Here is a 13,233-nt window from a genome sequence, read left to right on the forward strand (position 1 = left end):
ATTGCTGTCCCTTGTGAGGCTATGCCAGTTCCTGGCAAACACAGAAGTGGATGCTCACAGTCAGCTATTGGATGGAACACAGGGCCCCCAATAGAGGAGATAGAGAAAGTACCCAAGGAGCTGAAGGGGTCTGCAACCCTATAGGTGGAACAATAATATGAACTAACCAGCACCCCCAGTATTCGTGTCTCTAGCTGCATATGTAGCAGAAGATGGTCTAGTCAGCCATCATTGGGAAGAGAGGGCCCTTGGTCTTGCAAACTTTATATGCCCCAGTACAGGGGAACACCAGGGCCAAGAAGGGGGAGTGGGTGGGAGGGGAGCAGAGGGGAGGATATAGGGGACTTTGGGGGATGGCATTTAAAATGTAAATGAAGTAAATACCTAATAAATCTTGGGGAAAAAAGATAAAAACAAAACAAAACAAAACAAAAAGTACTGGGTTTTAATCTAGTTTGTAGGATTGATTGCATCAAATAAAGCATGGGAAACCATGGCTCTAATCAATAGTTCTAATTTGTCCTCACCTAAATATATATACAATTCCTCTGATTCCTTTCACCATTCTGACACAGGATGCTTCTGAATGTGTACAGAGGTTAATTTTATATTTGGGTTCTTTGTTTTCTATTTAGGAAAAAATAAACAATAACTCAAATAAGACTGTTGAAGAGGGGCAATGAATTCTTATTTTCTTAAGAAAAAGTTACTTGAAATTCGGTAAATTAAGTTACTAGAATTAGCATGCCAGGGATAAAATGCATGTTAAAAACAGTTCTGCTTGCAGCTGAATGGCCTGGGTATTTTGATATTTAATGCAGTCATGTGGAAAAGCTGTTTAAAATAAACATGCTTGCTTCTGTATTCACTGAAAATTGACCTGTCAATGGAAGCTTTACAGGTACTTCTGAATAATCCATTTTGTGTAATTCTATTAAATAATTAAATGAGTATATGGGTTTCTGGTAATGGAAAGCACACTTTTAGGATTCAATGTATTTTTTTCTTTGGACATGCCTTGTATTATACATCTTGTGCGCTTTTCTGATTTTAAGCTACAATAAATTTTCTTTGAAAGAAACAAAGATGTTTTTTTATAGCTATTATATCTACATAATCTAGAGTCACTATTTAAAGATTACAACCTAGAAAATGGATTGTGTAAACAATGAAGTCTCCCCTACATAGAACTGCTCAGAGAGAGTTTGAATTCAGCAAATTTCAATTATGTGTCTGTGTATTTATAATATTTTGTCTTCTCTAGTTGTGTTTCCCAGAAATAAAAGGTTCAAAATGCAGATTTTCCAATTCAATATGTTGTATTCGGTCATTGCCCTGTAAAAGTATAATGATTCTTTACTGTTACAAATCGAGAACATATAGCAATTCTTTTTAATCAACACTGTAACCCATTACCAAGCTCATCATATTTTATAAACTTCTCAGTGAGTCTGCAGAATTAAACACAAGCTTATTTCTTGCCTCCGTGAAAACTCTGTCTGACTTATTATTATCTACAGGAAAAAGTACTGTCACTAGAAACCACCAACTCAAGTAGTGCTTTCTCTGGATGCTGAATCCCATTTCTTCCCCACCCTGCTTCCAGATTCAGCTGTGTTAAATACATTTCCATTGATAGTCTCAGCATGTATCTACAGAATTATTTCTCCCAAACTGTGATGTCACTGCATTACTGTCATTATAATTACAGTGCAAGGCACTTTTCTCCTTTACCCTACCTGATCTCCCATTTAGCAACAATAACAACAAATAGATTAAATATGGTTAGCTTTAAGTTTTGCAATTAAAGAAATAGAAGCATATAAAATGTGCTTTTAGTGCTCTTTTAAGATCTCTGGTGGACCTGAGTTCTATCAACTCTATCATCATCTTCTTCTTCCTTTTCTAACATTCTGTATACCACCACACCTGGATCTATATTTAGCTGGGTAGGATCTTGCCCCAAGGNCCCACTCCCTTAATCTGTTACCTCCTAGATCAGAGGATTTTGCTCCATTTCACTTCCTGGTATTCCTTTAATACTCAAACCATATATTTTATATTTTTCCTTTCTAAGCTTGTTATGTTTGTTCAAATTTCTCTTTGTAAGACTTAACCAGAGAACAAAGTCTCTGCTGGGCTTTTTTGAAACTTCCTTTGTCAATGCAATCAATGCAATTAATCCAAGTCTCTTCATCTTATCCCCAGGCAGACTTTTCAGACAAGGGCAAAACGTAGCCACATTCTTCACCAAAACACCACAAAACAGTCTTTATGCCACATACTGAAATTCTTCTCCTTTGAAATTTTTTGGGCCAGGTCAACACAATTCAAATTACCCCCAGCAACAAAGTGTTCCATATTCCTACTAGGATGATCCATAAAGCCCCATTTAAAGCATTCCACTGTGTTCCAAATCCAAAGTCCCCAAATCCACATTCTTTCAAATAAAGGTATGGTCAGGCCTATCACAGCAATACCCCAGTCCTGGTACCAACTTCTGTCTTAGTTAGGGTTTTACTGCTGTGGACAGACACCATGATAAAGGCAAATCTTATAAAAACAACATTTAATTGGGGCTGGCTTACAGGTTCAGAGGTTCAGTCCATTATCATCAAGGTGGGAGCATGGCAGTATCCAGGCAAGCATGGCACAAACAGAGCTGAGAGTTCTACATCTTAATCCAAAGGCTGCTAGTGGAAGACTGACTTCCAGGCAACTAGGGTGAGGATCATAAGCCCACACCCACATTCACATACCTACTCCAACCAGGTCACACCTATTCGAACAAGACCACAGCTCCAAATGGTGCCACTCCCTAGCCCAAGAATATACAAACCATCACAACCATCCTGCATTCCTGTGATGAATTCTACTTGATCCTGTAGATGATCTTTTTGTTATGGTCTTGGATTTGGTTTGCAAGTATTGTATTGAAAAAATTTTTGGCAGACATTCATAAGGAAAATTGTTTTGTAAGCATAGCTCTTTGTGGAGTCTTTATATGATTTTGGGTATCAGGGTAACTGTGGCCTCATACAATTAACTGGGTAATGACCCTTCTGTTTCTATTATATGAAATAATTTGAGTAGTATTGGCATTAATTCTTCTTTGACCATCTGGCAATGTATGTAAATAGTGATCTAAATGAAATTGCCACATAATAGGGGAGAGTCCTAACCTACCAGTCACCTCTTCTCACCAAATAAAGTTTCCAGTACTAAGACTAGGTTACACCTAATTGAGTCATTTGACAAATGGACTCAACAAGAACACCCTAACTACTCAAGCTATTTCCAAGATGTTAAATCACTGTGCTCAAACTGACAGCAAGGCTCCATTGCCAAAACCAATAGGTACACAAGTAATTGAACACTGATTATACTGATAGTACCAAAATACAGCCTTCACCCCTATGTTCTAGCATCTTTGGTATAGTAAAATATTCTACACATTCCCAAAAGAGAAATGTAAACAGCAAGCAAGTCTCAAACTCATTATCTGTGATGGTGTACTACTATACGCAAGATATGTTAGGGCAATGGTGGCCCGAAGCTTGTGGGATTAATCATCCAAAATGTGATTTGACTTAAGATGAGATGGAATCCACAGCTGACACTGCCTGATTGACCAAAGACTTTTAACCAGATTGCCCAGAGATCTAGGCTACCACCAGTACCGTGGTATAAAAACAAAGTAGCAATAAAATGGATCCTAATGTCATACTTTCAAAACAGTGCTTTGCTCAGCCATCATCACAGATGCTTCCTTCTGTAGCAGATGACAATGAATACAGAGACCCAGAACTAATCGTTATGTGTAGAATGAAAGCCATTGAAACACTGGACCCTAAATGGGATGCCTATATCAAATCCTTCCACACAGGGTTCATGAAACCCTGCAAAAGAGGAGTCAGAAAGAGTGTAAGATCCAGAAGAGATGGAGGACACCAAGGAATGAAGAGCCTCACAATCAATATGACCAAAGCTCATATGAACTCACAGAGAGTGAGGTTGCATGCACAGGACCTGCAGGGGTCTGCACAAGTTCCTTTGCAAATATATTAAGTCTTCCAATATTAGGATTTAGTTTAGTGTTTCTATGGCATTGCCAAGCATAGGAAAAATTGATTCTCTGATTCTTGTGCCTTCTCTTAGGCTTTCTTCCATCTGTTTGTTTTGTCCACATTTGATTTGCTAGTGTTTGTTTTATGTTATTAAATTTTAATTTATTTTAGTAGTATTCCCTAGAAGCCTATTTTTTTCTAATTAGAGAAAATTGGAGTAGGTCTGGGTGTGAGGGAAGGTGGTAACTGACTAGGAGGAAAAGTGAGAGAGAAAACCATAATCAGGATATATTATGGGGGAGGGATTTATTTTTGTGTGATTTTCCATGTGAGAGTCAGTGAAGATCTGATCTATATGTATTTCAGTATACATGCAATTAATAAGAACAAATGGATGTGGGAAACATGTAGACTGCAATCCCTTGAGTACAGAATGTACACAGTTTAAAGGTAATGACTTTATGGAAGGTGATGAGAGTGATACCTCAATGGAAATAATGATTTGTTCTCCACATTAAAGCAATTAAACAACTGTTAGGATTATTATGCTATTGTGAATGCATTCACCAAGGAGCCAGAGATGTAAAATTAGGTAAACACTAGCTTCTGTTATTAAGGGTACACTATAATTATCTAATATTAGTGGCATCATGAAAATGGACTGTAAATATAAGATGTTTTATTTATTAGAATAATCAGTAATGAAACAACTCAAAATCTCTAAGTCCATATAATATATATACTCACAAAGACTGAAACCAACCTATAAATTTTATTACATATAAAATATTTTCTTTTTCTTAAAATGATATGTCCTTGTAACTTGTAGTTACAAAATACTGGGATCGTTAAACAAAACCTCATTCTTTATATGAAAACAAAGTATTTTGGAGCATTTACCAGATTTTAACTTATAATGGCTTCATATTATTTTTAACAAAGCTACTTCTCTTTTTATGTTAGCCATGTATAGGCTAAAGAAATAGTATATAAAATAAATGAAAATATCAGAGTACATTATGTCATTGGAAAAATTAAAAATGGTGGTCCCAGAAAAAGTTACAGTCCTTTCAGGATTTGAACTGATTAGCCAATTAGAAGTTGTATTTCTGTTTAACTTTCACCCCCAGTTAGATACTTTTGGAAGAGAACATTATATAAAGCCTACAGAAATGCAAATTATCTTTAGAATATTTTACAGAGATGCATATGAAACTCCTGTGTGAGAACAAGAAGCCAAGGTGGGAGAGTGATAACAAGGAAGAGACAGAGAAAACACTGTTGACTGAATTATTTAAGATAATATAGGACAAACTATCAGATGGTATTTATTCATAAATACATTTATGTATGAATGTGTCAAGATATGTCCCCACCAATCTGGATTTCTACTCTTTGCCTTGTCATTTCTAATCTCAGAGTCCTTGCCATCAGAAACTCAGGAACCAAAGTGATGTCATAACAGTATGCTAACTGTCCAGGGGTGCTTCCTGTGGTCAGGGAACGATCCCTTTGACAGGGATCTGCACTGTGTAGATGGAGAGAAAATGACCTGACAGGTAGCATGCAGACATTTATTGGTTGCTGTCTGTATGATTATGCCTGGAAGGTGGCTAGCTTCTTACACTGTTGCTGCCTTGACTCTACCGCAGGGATGGACATTAACCTGGAAGTGTGAACTAAAATAATCCTGTTCTCCATTACACTGCTTTTGTGCAAAAATTCTATCACAGCAACAGAAAGGAAACCAAGATGATTCACCTTGTTCTTGCATAAAAAGCTCTTTAGCCACTCTGCCATTTCTCCAGCCCATTTCCAACTTTCTTAAGGCAGCAAACTTTTAACATAGTTTCTTCTGTTATGGTGACTCACCCACCTGCCAACCATAAAATTATTTTTGTTGCATCTACATAAAGGTAATTTTGCTTATACTATGAACAGTAATATAAGTATCTGATATTCAGGGGATCTGATATGTGACCCCTATAAAAGGGTCATTCAGCCTTCCCCAAAAGGATCATGACCACAGGTTCAGAACCACTGTTCTATCGAAAGTCCATTATTTTCAAGGTTTTTATTATTGCATCTGAAGCCAACAAAAGCATAAGCAAATGTAGTGGCTATTCCCGGTGCTCAACTTGACTATATCTGGAATGACCCACAATCCAAAATTAAAAGGCTCACCTGTGATCCTAATCTAGAGGCTGGGTAATACAAGTTTCTGATCTAAATCTTGACATAGAGATTTTGAGGCATAGCGGCTACAAATCCCGAAAGATTAAGACAGGGAGATCCTGAGATCAAGGTCATCTGACAATCCCAGCTCCAGGCATGGTGACACACACCTTTAATCTGGGCCACACTATCTACTAGAGATAAGGACATTAGGAAGAAGAAGAAAAGATTCTCTCACTCTTCTTTGCCTGCTTGCCTTATGAGTCTGAAGAGCTGCTAGATCCTTAGACTTCCATTCATAGCTGTTGTTGACCACTGTTGGAGACTACAGACTATAAGTCATCAACAAATTCCCTTACTATATAGAGACTACCCATAAGATTTGTGACTCAAGAGAACCCTGACTAATACAGCAAATGACATTGTCAAAACTAAGTTATTTTAAGGAACCAATACAAAGCAGTTTGTAACAGACAGAATTTACTTCATCTTTTAAAACATGGAAATATTCTGTATGACTATCAAAACATCATCAAAAAAGAGTTTTGTTTAACATGTTTCAACATATTATTTTGTTGGTATTATTTTGTGGGTAGGAGTACATTGGTAAATAACCATAAAATTAGTGTAGATGGCACTATTTTATTTTCTAATAAAGACCCATACTTTTAATTGTGCAAATATATTCTAATTACTCTGGTTTACTAATAAAATAAAAGTACAAACTGAAAACTTGACAAGAAAAAATCTTTACACATCCTTTTTCCCTTTTTATAGTTGAAAGTGGATTTTTTCATACAATATATTTGTCATGACTGTCCCTCCTCCAAGTCCTCTCAGAATCTCTCCACCTCCTTACTCATTCAAACTTTCATTCTTTATTGCTCTCTCTCATTAAGAAAAAAAAAATAAAGAAAAACAAGACAAAACAGGAATCTAGCCAACAAAAAGAAAAAAATGAATGAAAACAATTAAACTTGAATGGTATAAAACAAACAAATGTACAGAAAACAAAGAGGCAAGGAAAAACACAAGAAATATGGAAAGACTTAAGAGACACAAACACTAACATTTTATAAAGACATAAAACCATTAACTATGATACATAAGCAAAATGCCTGAAGGGTAAGGAGGAAAAGAACAAAATCCCAGACAAAGCCTTATGAGGCAAAAACCTTCCCAAAATACTACTGAGTTCATTTTGTGTGAGCATCTACTGCTGCTCATGGATCTTGTCCTTAAACATAGTTTGTATACTCAGTGAGACTCCTATGGGAGGAAACTATTTCTTTCCTTTGCAAGTAGCTATCTATGGGAAATAGCTTCTGGGATCACATCAGGGAAATAAGTCTTCAAACACAGCAAGCACGGTGTACATATGAACTCACAGAGGCTGTGGGAGCATGCAATAGACCTGAGCATGTATGAATATGATGGGGTCTCACTCTTTGAATTTTAAAGCCATGCCTTTAAATGGTTTCTTTGATTTTTACAAAGATGCTAATTCAGTGGTGCCATAAGGTGTGGGCACATTGTTTTGCGAGGCAGATGAATAGGAAGGATCTGAGGGGAAATGTATACACGTGTATATCTGTGTACATATTTTCTTTATTTCTTGTATTTTCAATGTTTAATAGGTACTTGACACAAATTCCAGTTTGAGTGCTATTTTATCAAGGACGGAGTTTCTAAATATCTATCTCACTAACCCTTGGTGGCTTTTATTTGGTCTTCTGGTGACAGATCTGAACAGCCAGACATCAGCAAACAGGCCTTTGGCAACTCATTTAAGTGGGCGTCATTCATCAGCACAGACAGAACATAATTGATTTAGTGACAGATTGAATGAAAGCAACGTGTAACACAAGGGCCAGCATGTTAGTAAGAGTGGGCCTCCAAGGAGGAGAGGGTGGTGTGTTACCTCCTGATTAGCTGCAGCTAGTTCCTCTTCCAGTGCAGAGGCTCTCTCTAAAGAAACCCTCAGTCGCTCCCTTACCTAGAAGAAAAATCAAAATATGTGCAGTAATGTACATCCCAAATATAGGAAATTGTGCTGAAGCCATCATTAACATCAGAAACCAAAGGTCATAATCTTTAAGCATTTGTAACCCTAAAATCTCAGGATGATTTTAAACCTGGCAAGAACAACATGGAAACACTGTCACCTCAAAAGCATCATTACTTCAAGGGACGCCCTTGTAGAAAATCCTTTTGCATGTGAATGGATAGATATTCCAACAGGTTTGCAAATTGACTGAGTTTGCTACAATTTCTGATTCATAGTAAGTAGAGGCATAGCTAAAAGCATTGCCAGAATATTGCAAATCATCAGTGATTAAGAAAGAAAATAGGCAGAATAAATCTTAAAAATAAGTGAGTTTTATTTAGGCCTTTAGTGCCTTACTTCAAAAGTGATTTGTTTAAAAGCAAGGAGTTCTTGGAAACTGAAAACTGAGTTGAATTTTTTTGAGTGACTGCAAAGTGTTAAGGGTATTTAGAATTCCCACTTTGTAACCAGATACCAGGAGAAAGGGCACTGCATTTTGTAGACTAAATAGTTTAGTTTTAGAGCAGTGAGTCTTAAAATTGTTTCCTATGTAATGGAACTTCAGAGAACTGTTTCTCTCATGTATGTTTTCTGACAGCTTCTAAAGTTGAAAGGATGCATGGTGGCACATGACAGCAGACCTCCAACACTTGGAAGAGTCAGGGGGAAGGTTACGGGTCAAAGGCCAGACTGAAATGTGTAGAAGGTTATAGGTTAGCTTCCTTTACTTAATGAGACCCTGTCTCGAATGAAGCAAAAATCAAACGAAATTAAAATCAAAAAGAAAAAGGCACAAATCATTATATCTTTACACTGATGCATTAACTTTATCAAACATTTATCAAAGGCAAACTATCCTGGGTAAAAATCAAGTCATTTTTCTTAATGATGATTATAGTTTAATTTGCCTAAAAAGCTGATAAACCTTAGATCTGAATAAAATTCAAGTTTTTGATTACTTATGAATTAATGTATTTTCTGTAAAGATATTATAGAATTGTTTCAATAAACACAAATTTTTATGCTAAGGTAATATTCCTGAAAACTAAATTTGTTATGTAACTGAGTGGTTTTTCTCATTTGGCCCAATAATTTTTTTCTCATTCTTACACAATAAGGTTTAAGTAAGAAATACAGGCTAAATATTTAAAACACTGACTTTTGTTAAATTTTAAGGTTAAAATAATCACCATACTTATTACTTATGTAAGAAAATCAGCAAATAATTCTTCTTTAACTTTAAAGCCAAATACAAATGGTAAAGGTGTTAATCGTTCGTTTGAATGTTATATTATGTTAGTGTGTTCAGTTAGGAGAAAGTGTTCTTAACTGCTGAAGCATAGCACAAGTTTAGTATTACATTCTAATTTTTGGTGTATCATTAGAATGAAATAAAATAATATTTATCATTAAAAACTCACAGACTCTCTCTTTAGCTCTATCATAATAATTGTTATGCTCCAGTGCTTAGATAAGTATCAACTTATCAATAAGAACAGTATTAACAACTCAGCAATGCCTACATGGAAGTCTTTGCTTATTTGCCCTGGAGGACTGTAAGATGAGGGTCTTTATGAATGGGTCTGGCTATCCTGGTTTATGAGAATAACCTGGAGTTGTCTAAGAATAATCCGTGATTTCCCTGTGTTCAACATTGATTAGGTTACCCTTGGAGTCCCACAGAGGGTTAAGGTACCACATTTTAATTGAAGTGCTGATACATTAGGGTGATTTTCGATCAGTGTTGAATAAAAGTTTCCTGAACACAAGCAGTACTGTAGATTAAAGTATCTTTTTAACTATTTCTGATAGCTTGAATATATTAGAAAGTCTTAGCTACTGATTTCTGTTCCCAGAAGTAAAGCATATCAAGACCTGAAAGTCATGAAGTCTATCAAGAAGTATGAATAATGAATTATTTCTCCATAAATTCATATTTTGACATAACAATTTAATCACAAATAATGAATATAAAACCATCTTTATATGACAATAAATATGATTCTAAATATAGTTTTGAATATAGTTTTAATTAATATTATGAATGCAAAATCTTTGCTGCCAGTCTCAAAAAAATGCATCAATTATGATTAATTAATAACCTTGCTTCTCCATCTTAGACAACATTTCTATGAATAAAATGTTCACTTTAGTTACTAAACTTTCTAAGGAAAAGAAAGGAATACAAATACGTAACCTTTCCAGAGATAAGAATTTGATCATTTTACTCTATCAGGTTGGGTTTTATTGTATCACAGGAAAAAAATTATTATGCAACAGAAATGTTTCAGTTCTTTGCTCTACCGCCTTCAGACCAGCAGAATATCATAATTTTCTCAACAATCTTGGTTTTGGTTGGATTATTTGTTCCTAGATATTTAGGTAGATTTGATAAGTTGTGGAAAATAACGATTATTTAATTTCTGTCCAAGGAAGAAGTAAACCTTTGTAGTTGGCAGCTATTGCTATCTCTAATCCATCTCTTTGGATAGGATTGAACCACTGGTATCATGAGATTTCTCTTACTTGCACTGAATGCAGGCACATGGTGACTGACAATCAGAATTTGTATTCATCAAAAAGTTTTATTTGTAATTTTTTTCTGTTACTTCTTCTGATCTTTTAAATGGCATGAAAATTGCTTAGTGAAAATTTTAACACCTATATCTATATCTATGAAGGAGATAGTAATTCTGTCACTGAAGACTAAAAGAAAACAAGTCACTTGATGCATCGCCCAATGAAGAGACTGGTGGAAAGAGTGAATATTTCGAATTGCAAGGATTTATTTTAGTAATTCTTGATTCTAAAATAGAAAATAAATGAGAAAAATTATTCTTGCACTAGAACACCAAGTCCAGTTTGACTCTGTGATATTTGACTATGTAAATATAATTGTATATACATGTATATACATATACATGTTTATGTATGTTTTCTGTTACATTTACCATACTATAGGATCAATGGAGGCAAATGCCAAAATGACTGTTGGTTTTAGTTATACGTGCAAAATCTGTTTGTATCAGTGATTGTAACAGTGAACATCAATCTTTAAAACTGCTGGCCATTATAAAGGTTAATGCCCATGCTCAATCTTTCATATTTTATTTATTTTCTATATTGACGTCTGAAGTTTACTTCCCTGAAGTATAGTTACATTTTCTTATCTTTTCCTCTCTACTTTTATAGCCATAGCACTTAAGTTAAAATGCTAATCAGTCATTTATACACCTGTGTATTTATGCTCTGTTTCACTCCCAGATAAACTGTTCATGAAGGCAATTAGGAGTGAATTAGTAAACAAATAAACAAATTGAATATTATTTGGCCTCTGGGCCAGGAGGGAACTCAACTCCTTAGTTTCAAACTTTCAACAAACGCTGATACTTTTTGTTGCCGATAGGACTACTAATTAATTTTAACTGATGTGTTCCTTATTTTAAGGAGTGGTTCAAAGCTCTGCAGTGGTAGACGACTCTTTCAGCAGTTCAAGGTAGACACACCGATTATCTTTCTCTCAAAGGAGTATGGAGTTATTAAAGCTAATCCACTTGCATAGGTCTGTCTATTCCAGAGGGGGAACCTCAGCATTTTATAAAGATCTGTTCAGAAACATCAGTTCCGTTGCTTAATTTCTACTCTGGTTAATCTCTTATTCTCTTAAGCGATGGCAGAGTTCTTACAGCGAACCTGAAAAAAAATTAACACGCTCTCTAATATATTGATTTAAATCATTCAATGTAGTTGTTTCCTCTGGAAATCGCATGTTTTTTCTTTCTGACCCAGGTCACTTTAGGTGTCCATCCTGTGTGTTAGGGTACCTGTCTCTGGCTTCAAAATAACTGTTTTTCCTTGTTCTTTAATATTTAGGTAAGTTATGAGATTCACTTTTAACTTCTTTTCCATTCCAATAAAATCAGATAGTACTTTTGTGACACCTTGGGGCATTGTTCACTTGTGTTTGTAACTGCCTCTCACTGATTTGTGAATGTCTAGAACTCAGAACTCTTTAGTCATAAAGAGAATGTCTCAGTTGGTATGAAAAAAATCTGTCGCAGATTCTGACACAAAGCAAATGTCCTATAAATTCTTGCAGAATTTTATTTTATGCATTGTGACAAAAGGAAATATAATACAAACTTGATAAATAGGAACTAAATAAATTATAAATAATATGTATAATTATTTGATATTATACTTAACATGGCTATTTATATGACATGTAGTTTTGTTTCCTTCAAAATTTTCATGAGTTTCTGCCTCTCATAACCAAGATGAAAAATGGGATACAATTTCTTCTTAATAATCTAGAAGACAGAAATAATGTTATCCTTGTCCATACATTTCACATATCTCTCTCCTAAGAACTATCTGAGAGACTGATGATAATAATATGTAAGTATATAAATATTAAATGGAACAATTCTACATACTCAAAACCTAGATATAAACTGACAATAATCCCTAGTTTGGATATTAATGCTCAGAGCCTGTCATATTTTACAGTGAAGTGCCCTAGTTTTTGCTATACTAAATCCTAATATTTTTTAATTTTTAAAAAGCTTTGAACTTCTTTGAAAATTGAAATTGTGTCATAAACCTTAACTAATTCCTAAAGGATATTATCTCCAGATTGCCATATATTTGCTAGCAGAACTTACTTGAATAGCAGCTAAGAGGAGCTTACAGCTCCTTTTGTAAAGACTGAAAAATGAGTTTTCTCTCTAATATCTGTCAACATTTCAATTTCTAATATTTGAAACTAAGATATTAGCAGCAACAATGCCACACAGAAGGCTTCAAATACAGATGTCTAAAGATCAAATCAAGCCCAATTTGCACTTCGAAATCCATGTGATTTTCTCTTACTGGTCTGCTGTTTTGGAATCTATGGCTGCTAAGGATATGCATGTAAGAGACAGAGATGGAGAGATGTGTGTG

At 35.1% G+C, this 13,233-nt stretch overlaps 1 protein-coding gene across 38 annotated transcripts in view; it reads right to left on the reverse strand.

The window, feature by feature from the left end:
- Positions 1 to 13,233, reverse strand: part of Ppfia2 (PTPRF interacting protein alpha 2) — a 443,940-nt gene that overhangs the window by 150,031 nt on the left and 280,676 nt on the right. For all 38 annotated transcript variants that reach the window (XM_029542153.1, XM_029542171.1, XM_029542168.1 and 35 more), the window contains one exon: positions 8,164 to 8,238. In XM_029542153.1, the coding sequence (XP_029398013.1) occupies positions 8,164 to 8,238 (75 nt within the window). The remainder of the gene's footprint in view (positions 1 to 8,163; positions 8,239 to 13,233) is intronic.

Source organism: Mus pahari, chromosome 9 (assembly GCF_900095145.1).
Source record: "Mus pahari chromosome 9, PAHARI_EIJ_v1.1, whole genome shotgun sequence".
Lineage (NCBI taxonomy): Eukaryota > Metazoa > Chordata > Mammalia > Rodentia > Muridae > Mus > Mus pahari.